At 41.9% G+C, this 20,354-nt stretch overlaps 1 protein-coding gene across 1 annotated transcript in view; it reads right to left on the bottom strand.

The window, feature by feature from the left end:
• Positions 1–1,221: 1,221 nt before the first annotated feature.
• VIK (VH1-interacting kinase) overlaps positions 1,222–20,354 on the bottom strand; it is a 99,544-nt gene continuing 80,411 nt past the window's right edge. The window contains exons 7-11 of the mRNA XM_087379014.1: positions 2,969–3,028; positions 2,489–2,604; positions 2,214–2,299; positions 1,884–1,999; positions 1,222–1,772 (exon numbers count right to left, since the gene is read on the bottom strand). Coding sequence (XP_087235140.1) covers positions 1,628–1,772; positions 1,884–1,999; positions 2,214–2,299; positions 2,489–2,604; positions 2,969–3,028 — 523 coding nt within the window. The 3' untranslated portion in view covers positions 1,222–1,627. The remainder of the gene's footprint in view (positions 1,773–1,883; positions 2,000–2,213; positions 2,300–2,488; positions 2,605–2,968; positions 3,029–20,354) is intronic.

Genomic DNA, 20,354 nt, shown 5'->3' with positions numbered 1-20,354 from the left:
AAGACATCATGTCTTTATTTGTGGGGATTTTAATAATGCTCCTCAGCACGGTAATAATACTTCTAACCATACTCACATGTTGACTTCTGAGGACCATCACGAATCTGTTAGTTCGACTAGTCTTGTCTTATTTGGACAACTTATAACATGCAAACGTATTGCTTCAACTATTTGTTAGAAGTGTTTAGCTCTGAGAAAATCTGTATCCGATATTTTTTGACACTACCCTATTTGAGCATTCTTCAACAGAGACTACGATTGAGATTTTCTCAAGCTTCTTTAAAAAAGCTTTTTTGACTGTTTGGGATGTATCCTCGACGATCGGATTGAGTTATCCTTCACCTAGATTCATTACTAGGCACTTTGAACTCACTAGAAAGATAGAAACCACACAGTCTTTGGTGATCCTACTTTGGCTACTTTTATTTTCTTTCGTCGTTCTTTGCATCAATCGCTCTTCGATTTTTTGCAAACTCATTGCATAGATTATGATGTATATTTCGCATATACTCAGATCTTCACTTGATGTATTTTCTAGCGCCTCTTTTCAGAGTTGACTATTCTTGTAATATAATCAATCAAAGCTTTCACTAAAAAAAAGAGTGTGTGGGTGTGTGTGTTTGCTTGACGAGTGAGCAGGCGTAAAAATTAGAATTTTATGGAATTGATGCATTCTGAATTTTTAGCACTATTTCACTCACCATAAATGTAGAATCAAGGATCCTATTTGCAGAAAAGTGATGGTCTCATCTTTCTCTGTTGTCAGCCTTAAGAATATATTCTTCTCTATACACTTGACTCCTGTTTTAAGTTTGAAACGACGTCATCTAGGCACTTTGAGAAGAAGAGAATCACTCAACGACTAGGAACTTTGCTGGGCTTGAGAGATGCTTCATTAGATGACTTCAAAGCTGCACCATAGTAAAGGGACAAGGCTGGACGAGAAAAAGTTTTGGCCACAACCTTTTACACACCTTGTAGTTGGAAGGGGATTTCTGAAAATGCGACTTGAGGTAGAGGTGCCAATAAACGATCCATAGGGGTTAGTAACATCCAAGCTGATTACATTTGCAAACATGTTTTTGGCAGCAATTCGGTAACTCAGCTTCGAACCCCCCCCCCCCCCACCACACACGCAAAGTGCTCAAAACCATGATGTGGAAATCTCAGTTTATTCTGCAAGCCACACTATCATTTCAAATACTAGATTGCCTTGCCGGGTTTCCATGTAGCCAAGAAAGTCTTACTCCATAAAAAAGAATAGCTGTAAAACAGTTTCATGAGTGGAAGCAACACTGCCACCCAGTCAGGGTGAGAAATGTATTTGATCAACGTGCAAATGTCTCTGAGATACATAGCTTATAAAAATAACATAAAATACAAAAACCAAAGTCAAAGCCAGGTGTGCATACATACAGCTCAATGTAGCTGAAATATGAACAGGATAGCAGCCTTCAGCAAGGTACAATTCGATGTACTTTGATTATATTGATCATATCAAATCACCTAACAATTTAATTTCATATAGATTTGCATGGGATTCAACTAATTGCCATGCCAGATCATAGCATAAGCTCATATAAGAAAATGTTACCTTATTGCCAATGATGTGCTATGAGCACAATATTTATTCTTCTGTGCCGACTCGTGAGCTATGGTGTAAGAATGATAAAACATGAAGTGGTTCCTTTTTTATGTCCTCCAATTCCTTCAAGATATCTATGAAGGAAGGCCTTGATTCATTCTCAGGATGCCAACACTGTTTAATTAACCTTCAGGACAATCTCAACAAATGAGAAACCAGAATTTTGAATTAAACCCAATTGAATATATTGAAATGTGTAATCTACATAATCCAAAAAGAAAGGAAAAAAACGGCATACTTTTTCATCCTCGGTGGATAAGTCTTTGCAATCAACTCAGGACGCTGCCCAGTCGAAACAGCCCTTGCTGCCTCGTACGGCTCTGTATTGGCAAAAGGTGGAGATCCCTCAAACATCTGCTCTTCCAAGGTGCATCAAAGCCGTCAGATTAAAGTGCAGATTGCTCTTTCAAGTTGCATCAAAGCAGTCAGATAATTAACATGCAAAGTATGAGATTGCATGACAAAATGTGGGTATCTCATCACTGTAGTACTGGTTCAGAATTCAGACTTCTGAATATGCAACCGTTCAGCACTCTATTTCACAATCTTCAGAAAACATTCTCATTACCTCATAGAGTATCATGCCAAATGAAAATACATCGACCTTGGTGTCATAGGCCCTGTGTTTAAAGACCTCTGGAGCCATGTACCGGTCTACACAATGAAAGGCAAAGCAGGCCTGTCACTGATATTAAACAGGTAATTTAATGGTGAGAACTGTTTCCACAAATTCCTCCAGTTGAATTACTCACCATTTGTGATTAACTACTCTTATAGAAATTCTTTGTTTAAGCAAGTCTCATAAAATAGAACAACAGGCCTCAAGTTACAAAGAAAACTTACAGCTGCCAGTTTCCCCAGTTAGTTTGTACACTTCATGCAGACGGTTCACCTTAATAAGCTTGCTTAGCCCAAAATCACTGACTTTCAAATGGTGATTGTCTACAAGCAATATATTTCTGCCTTTTTTACCACGGAATCTAGTTAGAACCACAATAGATAGGTCACTTTGTTTTGGTTCCTAAATTTCTCACAGAACTCACATATCTTAAACAAATTAGCTACTCGTGGTAAAAATAGGTGGAACTTCAATCTGAAAATCAAGCACCCAGAACCAGCTCTATCCATCCATGAAAGAAAAATTAGTAAAGTTTTGAGCTCTAGGTCAGCACAAATGAGCAAAGCACTTTGTAATCTATCAATATATGAACCATAGGCCAACTACAAACTTTCTTTCAGTGCCTAGTTTCTATAGATGGTGCCATCAAGTAACATTGTATGCATGTATGAACCTTTTACCACAAAGGAGTTGAAAAATCTCACCGAGGCTTCAGATCTCGGTGTATGATAACGTTTGGTCCATTATGAAGGTACGTCATTCCCCTGCAAAGGTAGTTTATAGATAGTATTAAGCTTATTAAATGATCCCATTCAAATTGTTAAGAGAGCTATCAAGGAAAGAAAAATCAAAAGACACTATAATACTGCACAATATTCAGTACACATACTCTTACCATAAGGATTGCTTTTCTTTGTATTCCACATTCAAACTTTATAAAAATTCATAGGGATCATGGTATGTTTGCAATTTTGGGGACAAAGGAGTGTAAGCAATTCGCCTATTGGATATAGGAACCAAGAACTTGTCGTTCCTCAGTAAATACGATTCACCTCACGTATTGATGTGGTTGCAATCTCAAGGTTGGTTGTCGGGTGTATATGAGCACGCCCCCCTACCCCCCCCCCCCTTTCTCCTCTCAGCAGCAGCATAATCTCATCCTCAAGCATCATAAGCTGTGACAATGGGGGACAGTAATGCCACTCCCAGAGGAAGTCGAGGTCCTTGTCACTTTCCCTCCCACCATAGTACAGATTATAGATGCAGCAAAGGAGGGTGTTAGATTGACACATCTTATTGGTTTCCTGCCAGGCAGAGGTCAGCCGCTCTGTGGGTGTTCCGACATACACCAACATGGCCACATTGGGTGTCACAGTCACAGTTTTCAGGCTGCTGGGCAGAGGCTATTTTTCACTTGGGTTACAAATCACAAAGCAAGCACAGAGAATACTCATGAGTTCACCTTTTCTCTATCAGAGTAGATTTATTCATCTATGGCCTTGCTCCTCCCGTAGCTGAGGCAGATTACCTTTTGGATGCTCTTACCTGGACTACCAGATGAGATTAGTTCATGCCACAAAGTATTTGAGCATATGGCCAGTGTGGCATGGGTGACTTCATTCCTTCGAGACAAAAATGCGAATGTCCTATGCGATACATGTGCCACCAGGGTTGACTTAATTAAATGTTTCCATTGTCAGCCTCTATCTGCCGTGATCTCATACTCCACAAGTGGTGGAGTACAGGTTCAGCAAAGGGTCACATATCGGGCCTTCCGGATCAGTGTCTCTAGAAGAGGACTTTTCATCATGGATTGCCCGAGCAGATGCTCTCGAGCTGGACATGGCACACGTGTGCAACCTACTCCTTAGTCTCCCCCTCCTCATGAGCCTTTTCGACCTCCAATAGCTCCTGAGCCTCTAGAGGTTAGTGCTGTTGGAAATGGAAGTGAGCGAATGCGAGAGAATGGAACTGAAGCAGGCTGGAATAAAATTGCAGCAGCAATAATGAACTACAAAGCTAGGATAGTCATAGAGATGAAACCCTAGAATGAACCCTAACTAGGGTTAAAAGATGTGTGGTGACTAACTCACCCACAAACTCAACCTCTAACCATAGTCACATGAAAACCCGTTTCGTCTTGTTCGAAATCTCGAAACGTGAAACAGGCGAAACGTTTCGAAACAGGACGAAACACTCTCAACAAAACCTTTGTTTCGCCCATATCAAAATATACGTTTTTGCCCTGTTTTTTCTAGAATCCATATGTTATTAAGTTTTGACTCCATAAATACTAAATGTCCTAAAGCTGAAACTTAAGAAAGGAGATTGAACACTTGAATTTAAAAACATTTGAAGAATGTGTGTGTTTTGAATTTCCTTTTTAGGTATCTTGACTAGTATTTCTCTTTGTTCACTCTAAACTTGAATATAGCATATCTTATTTGCCCTATCCTTATATACATTCAATATCATCTTGAAACCTATCTGAACTTGAGAAAGGAGATTGGATTTAAATAAATTTAAAAATATGTTTGTGTTTTGAATTCCCTTTTTAGTGTCTTGACTTGTATTTCTCTTTGTTCACTTAACTTAAATATAACATATCTTATTCGCCCTTGTAAGGGTATATATTAAGTATCAATTCGAAACCTATCTGTTTCGTCTGAAAAGTTGAAACGAAGCGAAACGAAACTTGTCGAAACGATGAAATGACGAAACGGACGAAACGTTTCTTGTGACTATGCCTCTAACTGAGGCTAGGCGTGCTTAAGTTTGCTTATGACCATGCACCAAAACTTCAGTTGCAAATACTTCGGTTTCGGAGCAACTGATAGCGAGTGAGAAAGGATGCCAACCGAGGCTGTTACAATTTGTGCAAATCTAGTTTGGCCTGTTAATTGAGACTTGAACGTTGAAGCTGAATGACAACTCTCTCTCTCTCTCTCTCTCTCTCTCTCTCTCACACACACACACACACACACACACACACACACAGAGTTTGCACAACGCTTTGCAAGCGGTTGAATCGTAGCAATGGTTCTATGCACAGGCTTCCATCATAGGTCATCCATTCATCTTGACGATAGTTTGCCAATACATGTGATCATTTGACTTTGTAGTTTTCAAAGGTCATTGAGTCATCTTGACCAGTATATGTTTCAAACTAAGTAGAGATGGGCTTGCAATTCTGAAATCTAAACCGTTCAAGGAGCTTATCTATATACTTGGATTGCAACAGACCAATACCTCTACCATCTTGTATAAATTGGATGCCCAAATAGTAGTGAAGCAACCCCAAATCTCACATCTCAAACATCTGTTGTAATTCAGCCTTGAAATCTGCAATTTTTGAAGCATTAGTACCGGTGAGCAACATGTCATCGACATACAGAACAATGATCAGCAAATCCCAACATAAAGGGTGCTCTCATGCGGACTATTTTGCATTCCCTAGCTAGTCAAAAAGGCATCTATCTTTACATACCAAGCTCGTGGAGCTTGCTTCAAACCATACAAGGCCTTTCTCAACTTGCATACTTTGTCTTCCTTGCCAGGTTCCACAAATCCAATGGGCTGAGAAACATAGACCTCCTCCTGAAGGACCCCATTCAAGAATGCAGTTTTAATGTCTAGTTGATGGATCTTCCATTCATAAAATGCAACCACACATTTAACAATGGTCATACGAGAAGTGGGAGCAAAGGTCTCATCATAATCTATGCCTTTCTGTTGCCATTTGCTACAAGGTGAGATAGACCCATTTGATTTTCTTTTGAGCTTGTACACCAACTTCGTGCCAATTGCCTTCTTGCCAGCAAGCAAATCCACCAACTCCCAAGCATAGGTTTTTCCATACGTTACCATACGCATACGTCATACGAGTATGGAAGTATGATTGGAGTATGGTTCAGCCCCTAGGGTTGAAACATACGTGATCCTAATTTTACTCCAAAACATTTAGAAAGATATACATTGTACACATTACATTGGCATAGAGCTACAAACTTTCTCCAGACACTAGAGTCATTTGGAATCTCAATTCTGATACATTGTGTCAATGATAGATCAATACTACAGTCTACACCAAACATCATGATCAAAGGTAGTAGGTAATAGAAACTTGGAAGTAGTTACTACACCAAAACATCAAAGGCAAAACATCATAGAAGAAAAGGCTGCCACAGCCATCAAAATGATCTTCGCAAATTAAAGAAGTGGCAAATCCGAGCTCGCATGAAACCCCTTTTGGATAAGGGCTGCTCCTCCAAGGCCTTCTTTAAAAGCCTGCATGCGGATAGGCGAAAGGAGGATATTTGCAAGATCAGGCAGGATGATGGCACCTGGACCACCTCCGAATCAAAATTGGAATCGCAATGCTCTAGTCATTTCCAACATCTCTTTTCTCCTCAGCCTAATTATTCGATGCAAGTGAATGCAGCTAGGTCTCAATTTCTTATGCAAGTTCAGCCTATATTGTCTCGGGAATAGGCTCATGCATTGCAGCAGCCATTTATGCTTAATGAACTGGATGATGCTTTGAGTCATTTACGTAAAGGCAACTCTCCTGGATGGAATGGATTGACTGTTGAATTTTTCCGTGCATTTTGGGGTGATCTCAAGAACACTCTTCTTCTTATGATCAATCATGCTTGGGTAGAACAATCTCTTCCTCCTCCTTGGAAACATGGCCTTGTCAAATTGATCCCCAAAAAAAGGTTGTGTGAGACAATGGCTGATTGGCGGCCCATATCTCTTATGTCAGTCATTTACAAACTCATTGCCAAGATGATTGTCCTTAGGGTTCGATTTATCTTGCAAGCAGGACTTCATCCCAGGTAGTATGGGTTTGTTCCCAGAAGGCAGATTACTGACAATATCTCCAATATTTTGCTTGCAATTGAGTATGCCAAATATTCTAAACAAGATGTTCTCATTCTGCAAGTGGACATTGCCAAAGCATTTGATACTGTCCATTGGGATTTTATTTCTCAGACTATGCATAAATTGGGATTTGGCCCTCGGCTGGTCCATATTATTTACTGGTTCTATTCTCATGCCACTGCGTAATGTCTGCTTGGTAGTGGGTTGTCAAGGACATGGACTATGACCCGTTCAATGAGATAGGGTTGCCCTCTTAGTTCGCTACTGTATGCCATTGCTACTCATCCGTTATTGTTGCATATGGACATCTTGCAGATACAGGGCAGCTTCATGGCTTGCAAATTCCACGGGCACAGCCATTTCTTGCACAGGCATATGCTGATGATTCATATTTCATGCCCAGGAATTCTCAAAGTGACCTCTCTCATTTGATGCATACTCTGAATGATTTTGGCATAACTGCTGGACTGCATATCAACTTTCAGAAATCGAATCTTCTAGCATTGAAAGAAGCTCATTGGCATGCACTTCTCTCGCCAGGCCACATTATTTCTTCCCATACTATTGTGAGGCCTTTCGGGTATCCCATTGGCTGGAATATTACCCCTCAACAACAGCTCAAATGGGTGCTCCAAAAGATTAACAAGAAGCTGGTATACTGGCACTTGTCAACTTGGCCTCTACATGTTCGACTTCGGATAGTACAGTCTATCATTATGGCATATGTGCAATTTATTTGCCTCTTCTTCACTGGTCTTTTAAGCATTTGGCTTCCTATATGTCCCACGCTATGGAGATATTTTGGAAAAGCAAATCTCACAAAAAGGCTTTGCGACTACTTCCCATGCAGTCTGTTTGTTCTCCTAAGACTCATGGGGGACTGAATATTCTCAATCTTCAGTTTCATATGTTGGCCAGAAAGAGCACTATGATTACTGATTTTTTTCAGCAAAAACAGCCATGGGTTGTTATGTTAGCAACTATGTGTGGAAACATGAAGTCCCATGCATATGGGCATTGGATTACAGATCATTGGGAAGCAGTCATTTCAGGGGAAAATTCCTGGCTGTCCTGTTTCTACTGCTTTTATTCATGATTGGAAGATAATTCTCTCTTATGCTAAATGGTCAGGTGCTTCCTCCCATCATGGTAATTCTCTTCGCTTGGAAAGCATCCATTGGAGCAAGGTGTTTGAATCGCCTCTTGCTTTACAGGCACCTATTAAAGCATATAATCTTATAAAATTGGGCATAAGATTTGTCGGAGAAGTGGTGGATCAACATGGTTATGTGCTTTCATTTCCACAAGCTTGCAGGACATTGCCCTTGGGTCTCCATCATAGGCCCATTTGGAGAATACTTACAACTATGTTGCAGCCATTTGTTCCTGTTCCTCCACTGTTTGTACAGGACAGATTACTGGACTGGAATCTGACTTCCTTATCTCCTGCTACCTGTTCACTTTCAATGCATAATTTGGCATCCTCGGTGGTCTACAGATTTCTTCTTCCATCGCCATGGATTGATAAGCATGCCAACACTCTTTGGAATTTGGATAGGCCTTTATCTTGGTGTCAATCACAACTCAAGAAAATTTGGAAAGCTAAATTGCCATTGAAACAAAGGCTTTTCTTTTGGAGATGTATAGTGGGAGCTTTTTCCATTGGGGTGAAATTGGAAGCACGTCGTATTGCTTCCTCTTCCTGCCCCCGTTGTTCTCATCACCGTGAGACAGTTCCCCATTTGTTATGCTCTTGCCCGCACTCTCGGATATTGATCACTCATGTCTCTCATTTGCTGCGGCTTCGGTTTCCCTCTATCAGATTCGGGAAACTCTTCTGGATGTTTGGATGCTTCTCATCTCAAATGTCTCCATTCCTCCTTTTCTTTCACTGGGCTCGTTTTTGGGTACTATGGACTATTTGGACACAAAGATTGCATTTTAGGATGGGACAACAGTTTCCTCAGGCAAATGCTTTCTTCAAAATGTCCCTCAAGCAATCTTTATATGATAGTTATGCTGCGAGGGACTTGGATGCTACTAGCCTTGAAGTGTTTTCTGACTATTTTTGAGTTCTTCCATTAGGCTCTCTTTTGGAGTCTAATGTCATGTACATTGATTTCATGTTAATTTTTTAGTTACTGGTTTCACCAAAAAAAAAAAAAAAAGTGTGTGTGTGAGACGAGCTGCTACCCGCGGAGAGAGACGGAGCTGCCGCTGCCCTGCATGCATCTGCCTGCTGCTGCCCTGCGCGCATCTGCCTGTGCGAATCTGCCCTGCGCGCATCTGCCAGCGCCCATCAAGCCTGCCCGCTCTGCCCCTGCGACCATCAGGAGCTTCCTTCAGCTTCGTCGCCTCTTTTCTCTGCCACTACTGTTCGTTTGATCCAACCGCCTATTCTAGTTCCTCCTTTCCTTCGCTGCTGCTGTTCGCCTATTCTAGCCGCTGCTGTCCGCCTCTTCTTGCCGTCTGATTTCCTCCCTTTTGCTGTGTATTACCCATTCCATACCTGTGCATAACCCCTGCTGCCCTCATTCCTCCTGACTTTGGCTTTTATTGGCCCCCGGCTGTCTGCTCTCTTCTTCTTTCACTATATCAATCCTGCCCTGCTTACCTCCATGGAGGATCATATTAAAAGTTATTCTCGAAAGGACTTGTCCCGGGAGCCCAAAAGACAGCAAGTTGAATTGTCTACTTCAGCCTCTGAAGATGCTCACTATGTTTTCGATATGCTCAAGGATGAATTCCACCAGAGCCGGAAGGAGTGGGCCAAACCTCCCCTGGCACTTAAGTATAAGTTGAAGCTGCCCTCATTGGTTACTCCTCTCCGGAAGTTCTCTCAGCAAGCAGTTATCATTTTTTTCCCTGGGAAGTTACCCTCTGCAAATGATGTGGCTCAGTGGGTTCAGGCTTTGTTGGGAGGTTGCTTTGTTGAAGGATTATACTTTGCTTCTCGAGGTTTTTATGAAGTGCACTTTTTGGATGTCTCATATCGTCAGCAGATATTGGAGATATCCCCTCTATTCTATGGCAGACAAATGGTGCATGTCATGCCATGGTCGCCAAATAAGGATTATCACGGTCTCATTCGACATCACTGCCCTGTATGGGTTGAGGTAGTGGATTTTCCGGATTATATGCGGGCTGAGTTACCAAGTCTGGCAGCCACTTTGGGGCAAGTTGTATGCCCACCCCGTCCTTCGGGTAATCGAAATCGGTTTTGTGTTCTTTGGGATACAGATCACCCAACCCCTCCTTCTATTGCGGTAGAGGTGGAGGATGTTCCCTTGGGTGAAAAATATTTTAACTTGAAATGGGGAGTATTTGCAAGTGCTTGTTTTACTTGTCATAAGTTTGGCCATCTAGCTTCACAGTGTCCTGCAGTCCTACACCAGCTCCCACCTACGGCTATTGCTCCAGAAAATACTACCCCTCCAACATATGGTCCGGGGCCTAAGGCTATGCCTAGCAAGTTGGGTGATGTGACATCTAAATCTGCTCTTCCCAAAGAAAGTGTGGTCCATGTTTCAGCCAAGCAAAAGGATAAGGGAAAGGGCAAAATTCCAAAATCTAATGCCTCTCCCCAGGGTGCCTGACAGGAACCCAAAAAGGTATTTGCGCTTAAGCCACGACCGTTACAATCTCGGCATTGGGATGCCTCTACTTCCACCCCTGGCCAAGCCACTACCCCTGCTGATAGCCTGACTTCTCGACTGTGGGTTGATGTGCTCAAGAAGGGCATTCCTGTATGTGACAATGATGAGGGCGATAGAGCTATTGATCCCGGAGGCCAGGTGGACGTCGATGTCATGGTTGATGCCTGACACCTTCTACCTTTACTATGCTTCTCGGTTCGACTGTACATATCTTTTATGTATGCTTCAATTACTTGCATTACATACAATGTCCAAAGTCTTTGCAATGTCAACAAGTGGAGACTTTTTTGGCACTATGTACATAGAATGCCCCCCGATGTAATTTCCTTACAGAAACACAATCAACACTTCTTGGCTGGCCAGCAAGGCCACTTTGCTGGTTATGACATCTTTTATGTTGGTACAATGCACTTTTTGGGGGTATGCATGCTGGTGAAACATGATATGCAGCCCACGGTTGCTTACAATGACCCCCAGGGTCGATGGATGGTAATCAAATGCATCTGTCATGCCGATCTTTATGAAATAGCATCGGTTTATGCCTCTCAAACTTCTGCGATAAGAGCTCAAATGTGGGCCTCCCTCAAGCAATACCCATGGCTGTCTAATGCTTTTTTGTGTGGAGACTTTAATAACTCGCCTGCCATGCAAGACAACACCACTCATCGATCTCACATGATCCCCACTGAGCTTCGACATTGGGAGGATATGCTTTCTTTCTTGCATGCAAAAGATTTATGGCTCTCAACAAGGGATAGAGATATGGGTTATACATACCGTCACAATGCTTTCACTCATTACTGGGCTCGACTTGACAGATGGTATTTGTTGCATGCTCAGTAGTATGCTAGTTTTACATGTGCATTATGGGTTGATCATCCCCTCTTGCTATCTGATCACTTTCCAGTATGCTTAACATTATCTATAGCACGATTGACAGATGATATGCCTTTTTTTGGTCGTCGTCTACTCCATATTAATAGAGCTTATTTGCTTCATCAACAATTTCAGAATATGGTGAGAGTGGCTGTCCGCCCCCTTCTCTTACATGCTCAGGAGGACATGGATTTTGCTTGGACCAGTCTTGCACATCGCTTGCAGGCCGTTATTCAAGATTATGGACAGAGTCACATGAAAAACCTCAGGCTTAAGCTGAAATGGGCTCAACCTCACAAGCAACAAATGGATGTAATCAGCTCTTATAGGCAGCTCACCTCCTCTGAACAGGATTCTTGGGCTTATGCGGTTCATATCATCCATCAAAATGATCTTCGCAAATTAAAGAAGTGGCAAATCCGAGCTTGCATGAAACCCCTTTTGGATAAGGGTTGCTCCTCCAAGGCCTTCTTTAAAAGGCTGCACGCGGATAGGCGAAAGGAGGATATTTGCAGGATCAGGCAGGATGATGGCACCTGGACATTTTGGGGTGATCTCAAGGACACTCTTCTTTTTATGATCAATCATGCTTGGGCAGAACAATCTCTTCCTCCTTCTTGGAAACATGGCCTTGTCAAATTGATCCCAAAAAAAAGGTTGTGTGAGACAATGGCTGATTGGCGGCCCATATCTCTTATGCCAATCATTTACAAACTCATTGCCAAGATGATTGTCCTTAGGGTTCAATTTATCTTGCAGGCAGGACTTCATCCCAAGCAGTATGGGTTTGTTCCCAGAAGGCAGATCACTGACAATATCTCCAATGTTTTGCTTGCGATTGAGTATGCCAAATATTTTAAACAAGATGTTCTCATTCTGCAAGTGGACATTGCCAAAGCATTTGATACTGTCCATTGGGATTTTATTTCTCAGACTATGCATAAATTGGGCTTTGGCCCTCCGCTGGTCCATGTTATTTACTGGTTGTATTCTCATGCCACTGCGCAGTGTCTGCTTGGTAGTGGGTTGTCAAGGACATGGACTATGACCCGTTCAGTGAGACAGGGATGCCCTCTTAGTTCGCTACTGTATGCCATTGCTATTCATCCGTTATTGTTGCATATGGACCATCTGGTAGATACTGGGCAGCTTCATGGCTTGCAAATTCCAGGTGCACAGCCGTTTCTTGCACAAGCATATGCTGATGATTCATATTTCATGCCCAGGAATTCTCAACGTGACCTCTCTCATTTGATGCATACATTGGATGATTTTGGCATAGCTGCTGGACTGCATATCAACTTTCAGAAATCGAATCTTCTAGCATTGAAAGAAGCTGATTGGCATGCACTTCTCTGGCCAGGCCACATTATTTCTTCCCATACCATTGTGAGGCATTTAGGGTATATCCCATTGGCTGGAATATTACCCCTCAACAACAGCTTAAATGGGTGCTTCAAAAGATTAACAAGAAGCTGGAATACTGGCACTTGTCAACTTGGCTTTCACATGTTCGACTTCGGATAGTACAGTCTATCATTATGGCATATGTGCAATTCTATTTGCGTCTTCTTCACTGGTCTTTTAAGCATTTGGCTTCCTATATGTCCCAGGCTATGGAGATATTTTGGAAAAGTAAATCTCATAAAAAGGCTTTGCGACTACTTCCCATGGAGTCTGTTTGTTCTCACAAGACTCATGGGGGACTGAATATTCTCAATCTTCAGTTTCATATGTTGGCAAGAAAGAGCACTATGATTGCTGATTTTTTTCAGCAAAAACAGCCATGGGCTATCATGTTAGCAACTATGTGTGGAAACATGAAGTCTCACGCATATGGGCATTGGATTACAGATCACTGGCAAGCAGTCATGACTACATTTCAGGGGAAAATTCATGGCTGTCCTGTTTCTACTGCTTTTATTCATGATTGAAAGAGAATTCTCTCTTATGCTAAATTGTCAGGTGCTTCCTCCCATCATGGTAATTCTCTTCGTTTGGAAAGCATCCATTGGAGCAAGGTGTTTGAATCGCCTCTTGCTTTACAGGCACCTATTAAAGCATATAATCTTATAAAATTGGGCATAAGATTTGTCGGAGAAGTGGTGGATCAACATGGTTATGTGCTTTCGTTTCCACAAGCTTGCAGGACATTACCCTTGGGTCTGCATCATAGGCCCATTTGGAGAATACTTACAACTATGTTGCAGCCATTTGTTCCTGTTCCTCCGCTGTTTGTACAGGACAGATTACTGGACTAGAATCTGACTTCCTTGTCTCCTGCTACCTATTCACTTTCAATGCATAATTTGACATCCTCGATGGTCTATAGATTTCTTCTTCCACCGCCTTGGATTGATAAGCATGCCAACACTCTTTGGAATTTGGATAGGCCTTTATCTTGGTGGCAATCAAAACTCAAGAAAATTTGGAAAGCTAAATTGCCATTGAAACAGAGGCTTTTCTTTTGGAGATGTATAGTGGGAGCTTTTTCCATTGGGGTGAAATTGGAAGCACGTCGTATTGCTTCTTCTTCCTGCCCCCGTTGCTCTCATCACTGTGAGACAGTTCCCCATTCGTTATGGTCTTGCCCGCACTCTCGGATATTGATCACTCGTGTCTCTCATTTGCTGCGGCTTCGGTTTCCCTCTATCAGATTCGGGAAACTCTTCTAGATGTTTGGATGCTTCTCATCTTAGATGTCTCCATTCCTCCTTTTCTTTCAGTGGGCTCGTTTTTGGGTACTATGGACTATTTGGACACAGAGATTGCATTTTAGGATTGGACAACAGTTTCCTCAAGCATATGCTTTCTTCAGAATGTCCCTCAAGCAATCTTTATATGATAGTTATGCTGCGAGGGACTTGGATGCTACTAGCCTTGAAGTGTTTTCTCACTGTTTTTGAGTTCTTTCATTAGGCTCTCTTTTGGAGTCTAATGTCATGTACATTGATTTCATGTTAGTTTTATAGTTACTGGTTTCACCAAAAAAAAAAAAGTGTGTGTCTCTCTCTCGTGTGTGTGTGTGTGTGTGTGCGTGCGTGTGCGTGTGCAGAGAGACCTTCCTCCAGCCCTCCCATCAGCTCCCTAGCCTTTCCAGACCAGCCTTTTGCTTCAGCTACCTGCTGTGCCTCATCAGTGTCAAAAACGGGTGTTTTGGAGCATTCATTAACAGCCGTACAGCCCGCCACAGTTCCGCATAGGTGTACGGAGCTGTACGGCCCAGTCCGCCTTCTCCAAGCTGCTGCTGCCGGCTTTTTTCTTGCTCCTGGGTCGCTGATTCTACCGGGTTTACTTACGGGCTGCCTCTAACAGCTGGGTTTTGCTCACAGACTGCATTTACACGCTGGTTTCTGAAGACTCTCTGATCCCCTTTCTCTCCTCTTGGGTTTCTGGGTCCTGTGTACTCTTTCCATCGCTCGATTCTCCCCTCTTTTTCTGAAATATAGTTCATCTGGGAACTTTTACTGGTTTTTTTCTCTTTTTCTTCTACAGAATTTGTCTTCTACCTCTCTTTCCCCTTATTCTCCTTGCAAATACACTATTTTTTTTTTTTCTTCTCTGTGGGCAGTTTTTTGTTTGGGACTGTTTTTTCTCTATTATCACTTTACAGGTACCCCCTTTTTGGGTTCCATCCTCTTCCGAAGACATGGCTGAATACTCTTATGAAAAAACTTTTCAAAAGGATCGATCAGTTCAATGTAAAAAGCAAAAGCAGGCTGAAGGTCAGCATGACCCAGTGCATGATTCTGTTGAAGCACAACTGGTTTATGATGTCATGCATGAAGGATTTGCGACACAAGGAAAGAGTGGAAAGACTCTGTTCCCTCGGTTGGTCTCATAGTTGAAGTGGATGAAATTGTGGATCCAGTTAGAGAATATGCCAAAAATGCAGTTATTTTATTTTTCCCAGGTCGGATGCCACCTGCTGCAAAGGTAGGCAACTGGTTGACCCGCACACTGGCTAGCTCGTTTGTTCGGAAGGTACACTATGCAGCCAAAGGTTTTTTAAGGTCATTATGATAGATGAGATTCACAGGAAAATGCTTTTGGAACATTCGCCACTCTTTTTTGGGCAGAAAATGGTGCACGTTTTGCCATGGTCTCCCACAAGGGATTTTCAAGCTTTGATCCGACACCGCTGTCCGCTCTGGGTTGAAGTTGTAGACTTCCTGTAATGTATGGCTTTCACTCTTGCCTAAAATTGCAGCGACTTTAGGCAAAGTGGTTTGGCCACCACGGCCTAGTGGCAACTCAAATCGATTTTGTATTCTCTGGGATACTGATAATCCAACACCAGAATTTTATTCAGTCACGGTGAACAATGTTGACATGGCAAGTGCTTTTTATAAATTGAAATGGGGATTATTTGCAAGGGCTTGTAAAAAATTTAGGCACATGGCTTCCCAGTGTCCAATGAGTCAGCATAAAATGCCTCCTGCCACTTTGCTTGTTCAGATGCCCACTAAGGATGCTCCTGCCTCTATTGGGAATAAAAATAAAGGTAATAGATAGTTTTTTGTGAATCAGGATAAAGGAAAAGCTCCAATGGTTTCAAATGGGATTGCTTCTTCCCCTTCGCTTTTTGCCATTCAACCTCAGCAAAAGGACAGAAACCTCCAATTGATGGATAGCAAAGTCCAAGAAAAGTTATTTCTGTTCAACAACCTCCACTCCCTCGCACTTGGAATGGTGCATCTTCCAGTCGAAACTCTCCCGAGGTCAATTCAGGGAATTGAGATCACATGGGCTGCAATGACAGCTAGCAGAACCCTCTTGCCTGAAAAAGAGGTTGCTGCATTGCTGTCCACTCCTCAGGCGGATGTTTCTTCTCAGGGAGGCCCTAGAAATGCAAGGTTGACATCCTGAAGGTTGCTGCTGTACATAGATGTTATTCTCCTATAAATATCTGTAAATATGACTGCTCATATCAAATGCTTTACACTTAATGTTCAAGGGATGTGTGACAGTAGGAAATGGAAATCTGTGTGGCTGTATATCAATAGATTTCAGCCTGACATAGTGGCATTACAAGAGCACAATCAACATGTTTATGCAGGAAAGACATGTCATTACTGTGGCTATGATATCTTTTATGCTGGGGAGCACTCTTTCTCAGGTGTAGTCTTTCTAATCAAGCATGAGCTTCAGCCAGTTATTGCTTTAAATGACAATCAAGGCAGATGGATTATTCTTCAATGCATCATTCAAGGCGAGGTGTTTGAATTTGCTTCTGTCTATGCACCTCAATCTTCTCAGGATAGAACTGCAATCTCGGATGCCATGCAACGATATCCATGGAGATATCATGCCTTTATATGTGGGGATTTCAATAATGCTCCGCAACAGGGTGACAATACATCAGGAAATACTCATATGTCAACCCCTGAAAGGCATGCATGGTCTCAATTACTGATGCATCTTGATTTGGTTGATCTTTGGAAGGAATTGCAACCTTTGTCAGGAGGATACACTTTCTAACATAATGCCCTTTCTTCTTATCAGGCACGTCTGGATCGATGGTATAGTGTAGCTTCGCAACAAAATGATGATTTTACATGCAAAATGTGGATTGACCATGCCTTTGTGCATTCAGATCATGCACCTTTATGGTTGAGGTTATCTTTTTATGATATGCCAGATGATAGATTGCCTCAAAGGTGACATCTGACTGTGAACAATAGCTATTTGCAGCATGTTGTTTTCAAGACCATGGTCACTGAAGCATCTCACTCTCTGTCTTCTCAGAGCCACTTTGATATTGATACTGCATGGGATTCTTTTGTTTCCAAAATGCAAGTTGTAATTAGAGGTTATGGCAAGTCTTACATGAAGACTCTGAGGGAAACCGTTGCTCAGGCCAAATTGACTTGTCAAGACCTCACTGAACTTAGTCATCTTCATACATTGTCCTTGCATAAGCAAACAACACTATGCCAAGCTAGACATTGTCTTCAAATCAATGATCACAGGAAACTGGCTAAATGGGAGACTAGAGCAAGACAAAGAGCTTTTACAGATAAAGGCTGCTCTTCCAAACAATTTTTTAAAAGCTTGCATCAAAAGAGATTAAAAACAAACATTTGCAGGGTGCTTCTGTTTGATGGTTCATGGACTACATCACGGTCATAGCTTGCTTCTGTTTGTGTACATCATTTCTCTCAGCAGTTTGGCTCTGCAGATCCTCCCTCGTAGCAGGTTTTGTCTGCAAGAAATTTACTTTTACAGCATGTTTCTCCTATTATTTCCACTACTCAAGCTTTGGAATTGGAGAAACCATTTTTTGAGAGGGAATTATCAGATGCAATCAAATCCTGTGGTAGATGGAAATCTCTAGGATGAGATGGTCTTACAATTGAGTTTTTTTCTAGAATATTGACCTCTTTTGAAGCATACATTGCTGCATATGTGAATTTTGCTTGGCAAAATTAAAAAATGCTAGACACATGGAAGAGAGGTCTTGTTAAACTCCTTCCAAAAAAGCAAATTTGTGAATCTTTGGCTGATTGGAGACCTATCACGCTTATGCCAGTCATTTACAAAGTTACTACCAAAATGATTGTTGATCAACTAAAAGGGTATTTACATGATGGGTTGCATCTTGCGCAATATGGTTTTGTTCCTCGTAGGCATATCACAGATAACATTGCTAATGCTAAGTTGGAATCGAATATGCCAAATATATGCAGCAGGATGTTTTGCTATTGCAAGTTGATATTGCCAAAGCTTTTGAAACTGTTAAGTAGGACTCATCAACTATGCAGGCACTCGGTTTTGGCAAAAAAATGCAGCAAGTTATCAATTGGCTATATCAAGATAGTAAAGCTGCATGCATACTATCAGGGGATATTTCTTCAACCTAGACTCTTGGTTGTTCTGTTCGGCAAGGATGTCCCCTCAGTGCTTTACTTTTTGCCATAGCCACTCATCCAATGCTTCGATACATGGACCACCTTTTGGACACTGGCATGTTACACGGATTGAAAATTCCTGGCAGTCGTAGCATGATCGCTCAAGCATATGCCGATGATTCTTTCTTCACCCCAAAAAATACTCGGAGCGATCTCTCCATGACTATGTAGGCTCTTTCTACATATGGTTTGGCTGCTGGTCTTCGTGTCAATTTTCAGAAATCAAAATTATTGCCGTTGCATGCTAAAGATTGGCATAGTCTTTTGTGGCCTGGGGAAATTGTTCCAACTTCTCAATTGATTCGACATCTTGGCTATCCTCTAGGTTGGGGGCTCACTCGTTCTCAACAAACTGATTGGGTGCTCACAAAGTTGAGGGCAAAACTTAAATATTGGAAGCTTGCAACTTGGCCATTACATGTTCATTTGCGAATAACGCAATCCATTTTGATAGCATATATACAATTCTATCTGCCTCTCATCATGTTCACTAAGGCAGATCTGGTTTCATTTATGTCTGCTATCATGGAGATTTTCTGGTGTTCAAAAAATGACAAGAAAAGTCTCAGAGTACTCTCTATGCATCGTCTCTGTGCAGCCTTGGGCTTTCATGATCTGCTCTCTTTTGTTGCATATTCATACTTCTGCTTTTGGGCATTGGCAACCTACACAGTGGGATTTCCTATTTGGCTCTATTCAAGGCAAGATCAAAAGTTGCCATTTTGTCACTCGTTTGCTTCTTGATTGGAAGCATATTTTATCCCACTTGGAATGGAATGGTAGGGATTCTTTGTCGGGAAATTCCTTGAAGGCTGAGAATATTTATTGGTCCAAAGTATTCCACCCTCCTTTGGCTATACAAGAACCCAGGCGTTCTTATTTTCTATCTTTCAAAGGCATTTCTTCTATGGCAGATGTACTTCAGGATGATGGCACTCTTTTATCATTTTCTATGGCTGCTAGCAAATATGGTTTGAGAGCTCATTATCGTCCTTTATGGCATCAAATTTCAGAAATGCTTCAACTATTCTTGCCAGTACCTCGTTTGGAACTTCAAAATAGACTTGAGGATTGGACTCTACATTCTTCTTCCCCTTCAACCCGTCCTTTGAAGCTCTCACATATCACAATGCCTTCTCTGTATAAAGTGTTATTACTTCCGCCTTGGATTTCTAACAGAGCAAATTATGTTTGGCATATGGATCGCCCACTAAAGTGGTAGCGAAAGCGGCTGCGTCTCCTTTGGCATTATAAAGTCCCTCGTCGACAACAGCTTTTCCTTTGGCGAGTCCTACTTGGCATTTTTCCATCTAGCCAGTTACTCGCGCATAGACATATTGCTCCGGCTGGTTGCCACAGATGTCTACACTCTGCTGAATCTATGCTTCACATCTTCTGGCACTGTCCACACACTACTGCTTTCCTCGCTCTCATTCGACAGGGGCTTTGAGCGCGATTTCCTACTATCACATTTGGCAAGTTCTTCTGGTTGTTTGGTTTTCATCCAGCTAGACAGGGTTTTGATTTATTTTTTGTTTAGGTGCGCTACTGGGCACTGTGGACTCTATGGATGGACTGCAATCATAGAGTTTTTGGTGATCCTACTTTTCCATCTTTTGTTTTTTTCAAACGATCTCTGCAACAATCGTTTTACGATTGCTTTCATACTCGTTTGATTGATCATGATGTATATACAGCTTAGACTGAGATTTTCAGTCGAGTAGTAGTTACTCCACTTTTGAAGTAACTATGATTACTTGCAA

This window comes from Dipteris shenzhenensis, chromosome 9 (assembly GCF_047967505.1).
Source record: "Dipteris shenzhenensis isolate YYH24624 ecotype China chromosome 9, Dip_SZ_1.0, whole genome shotgun sequence".
NCBI classification, from domain to species: Eukaryota; Viridiplantae; Streptophyta; class Polypodiopsida; order Gleicheniales; family Dipteridaceae; genus Dipteris; species Dipteris shenzhenensis.
The sequence above is the reverse complement of the archived record's forward strand: the minus strand, read 5'-3'. Positions and strand labels throughout refer to the sequence as shown.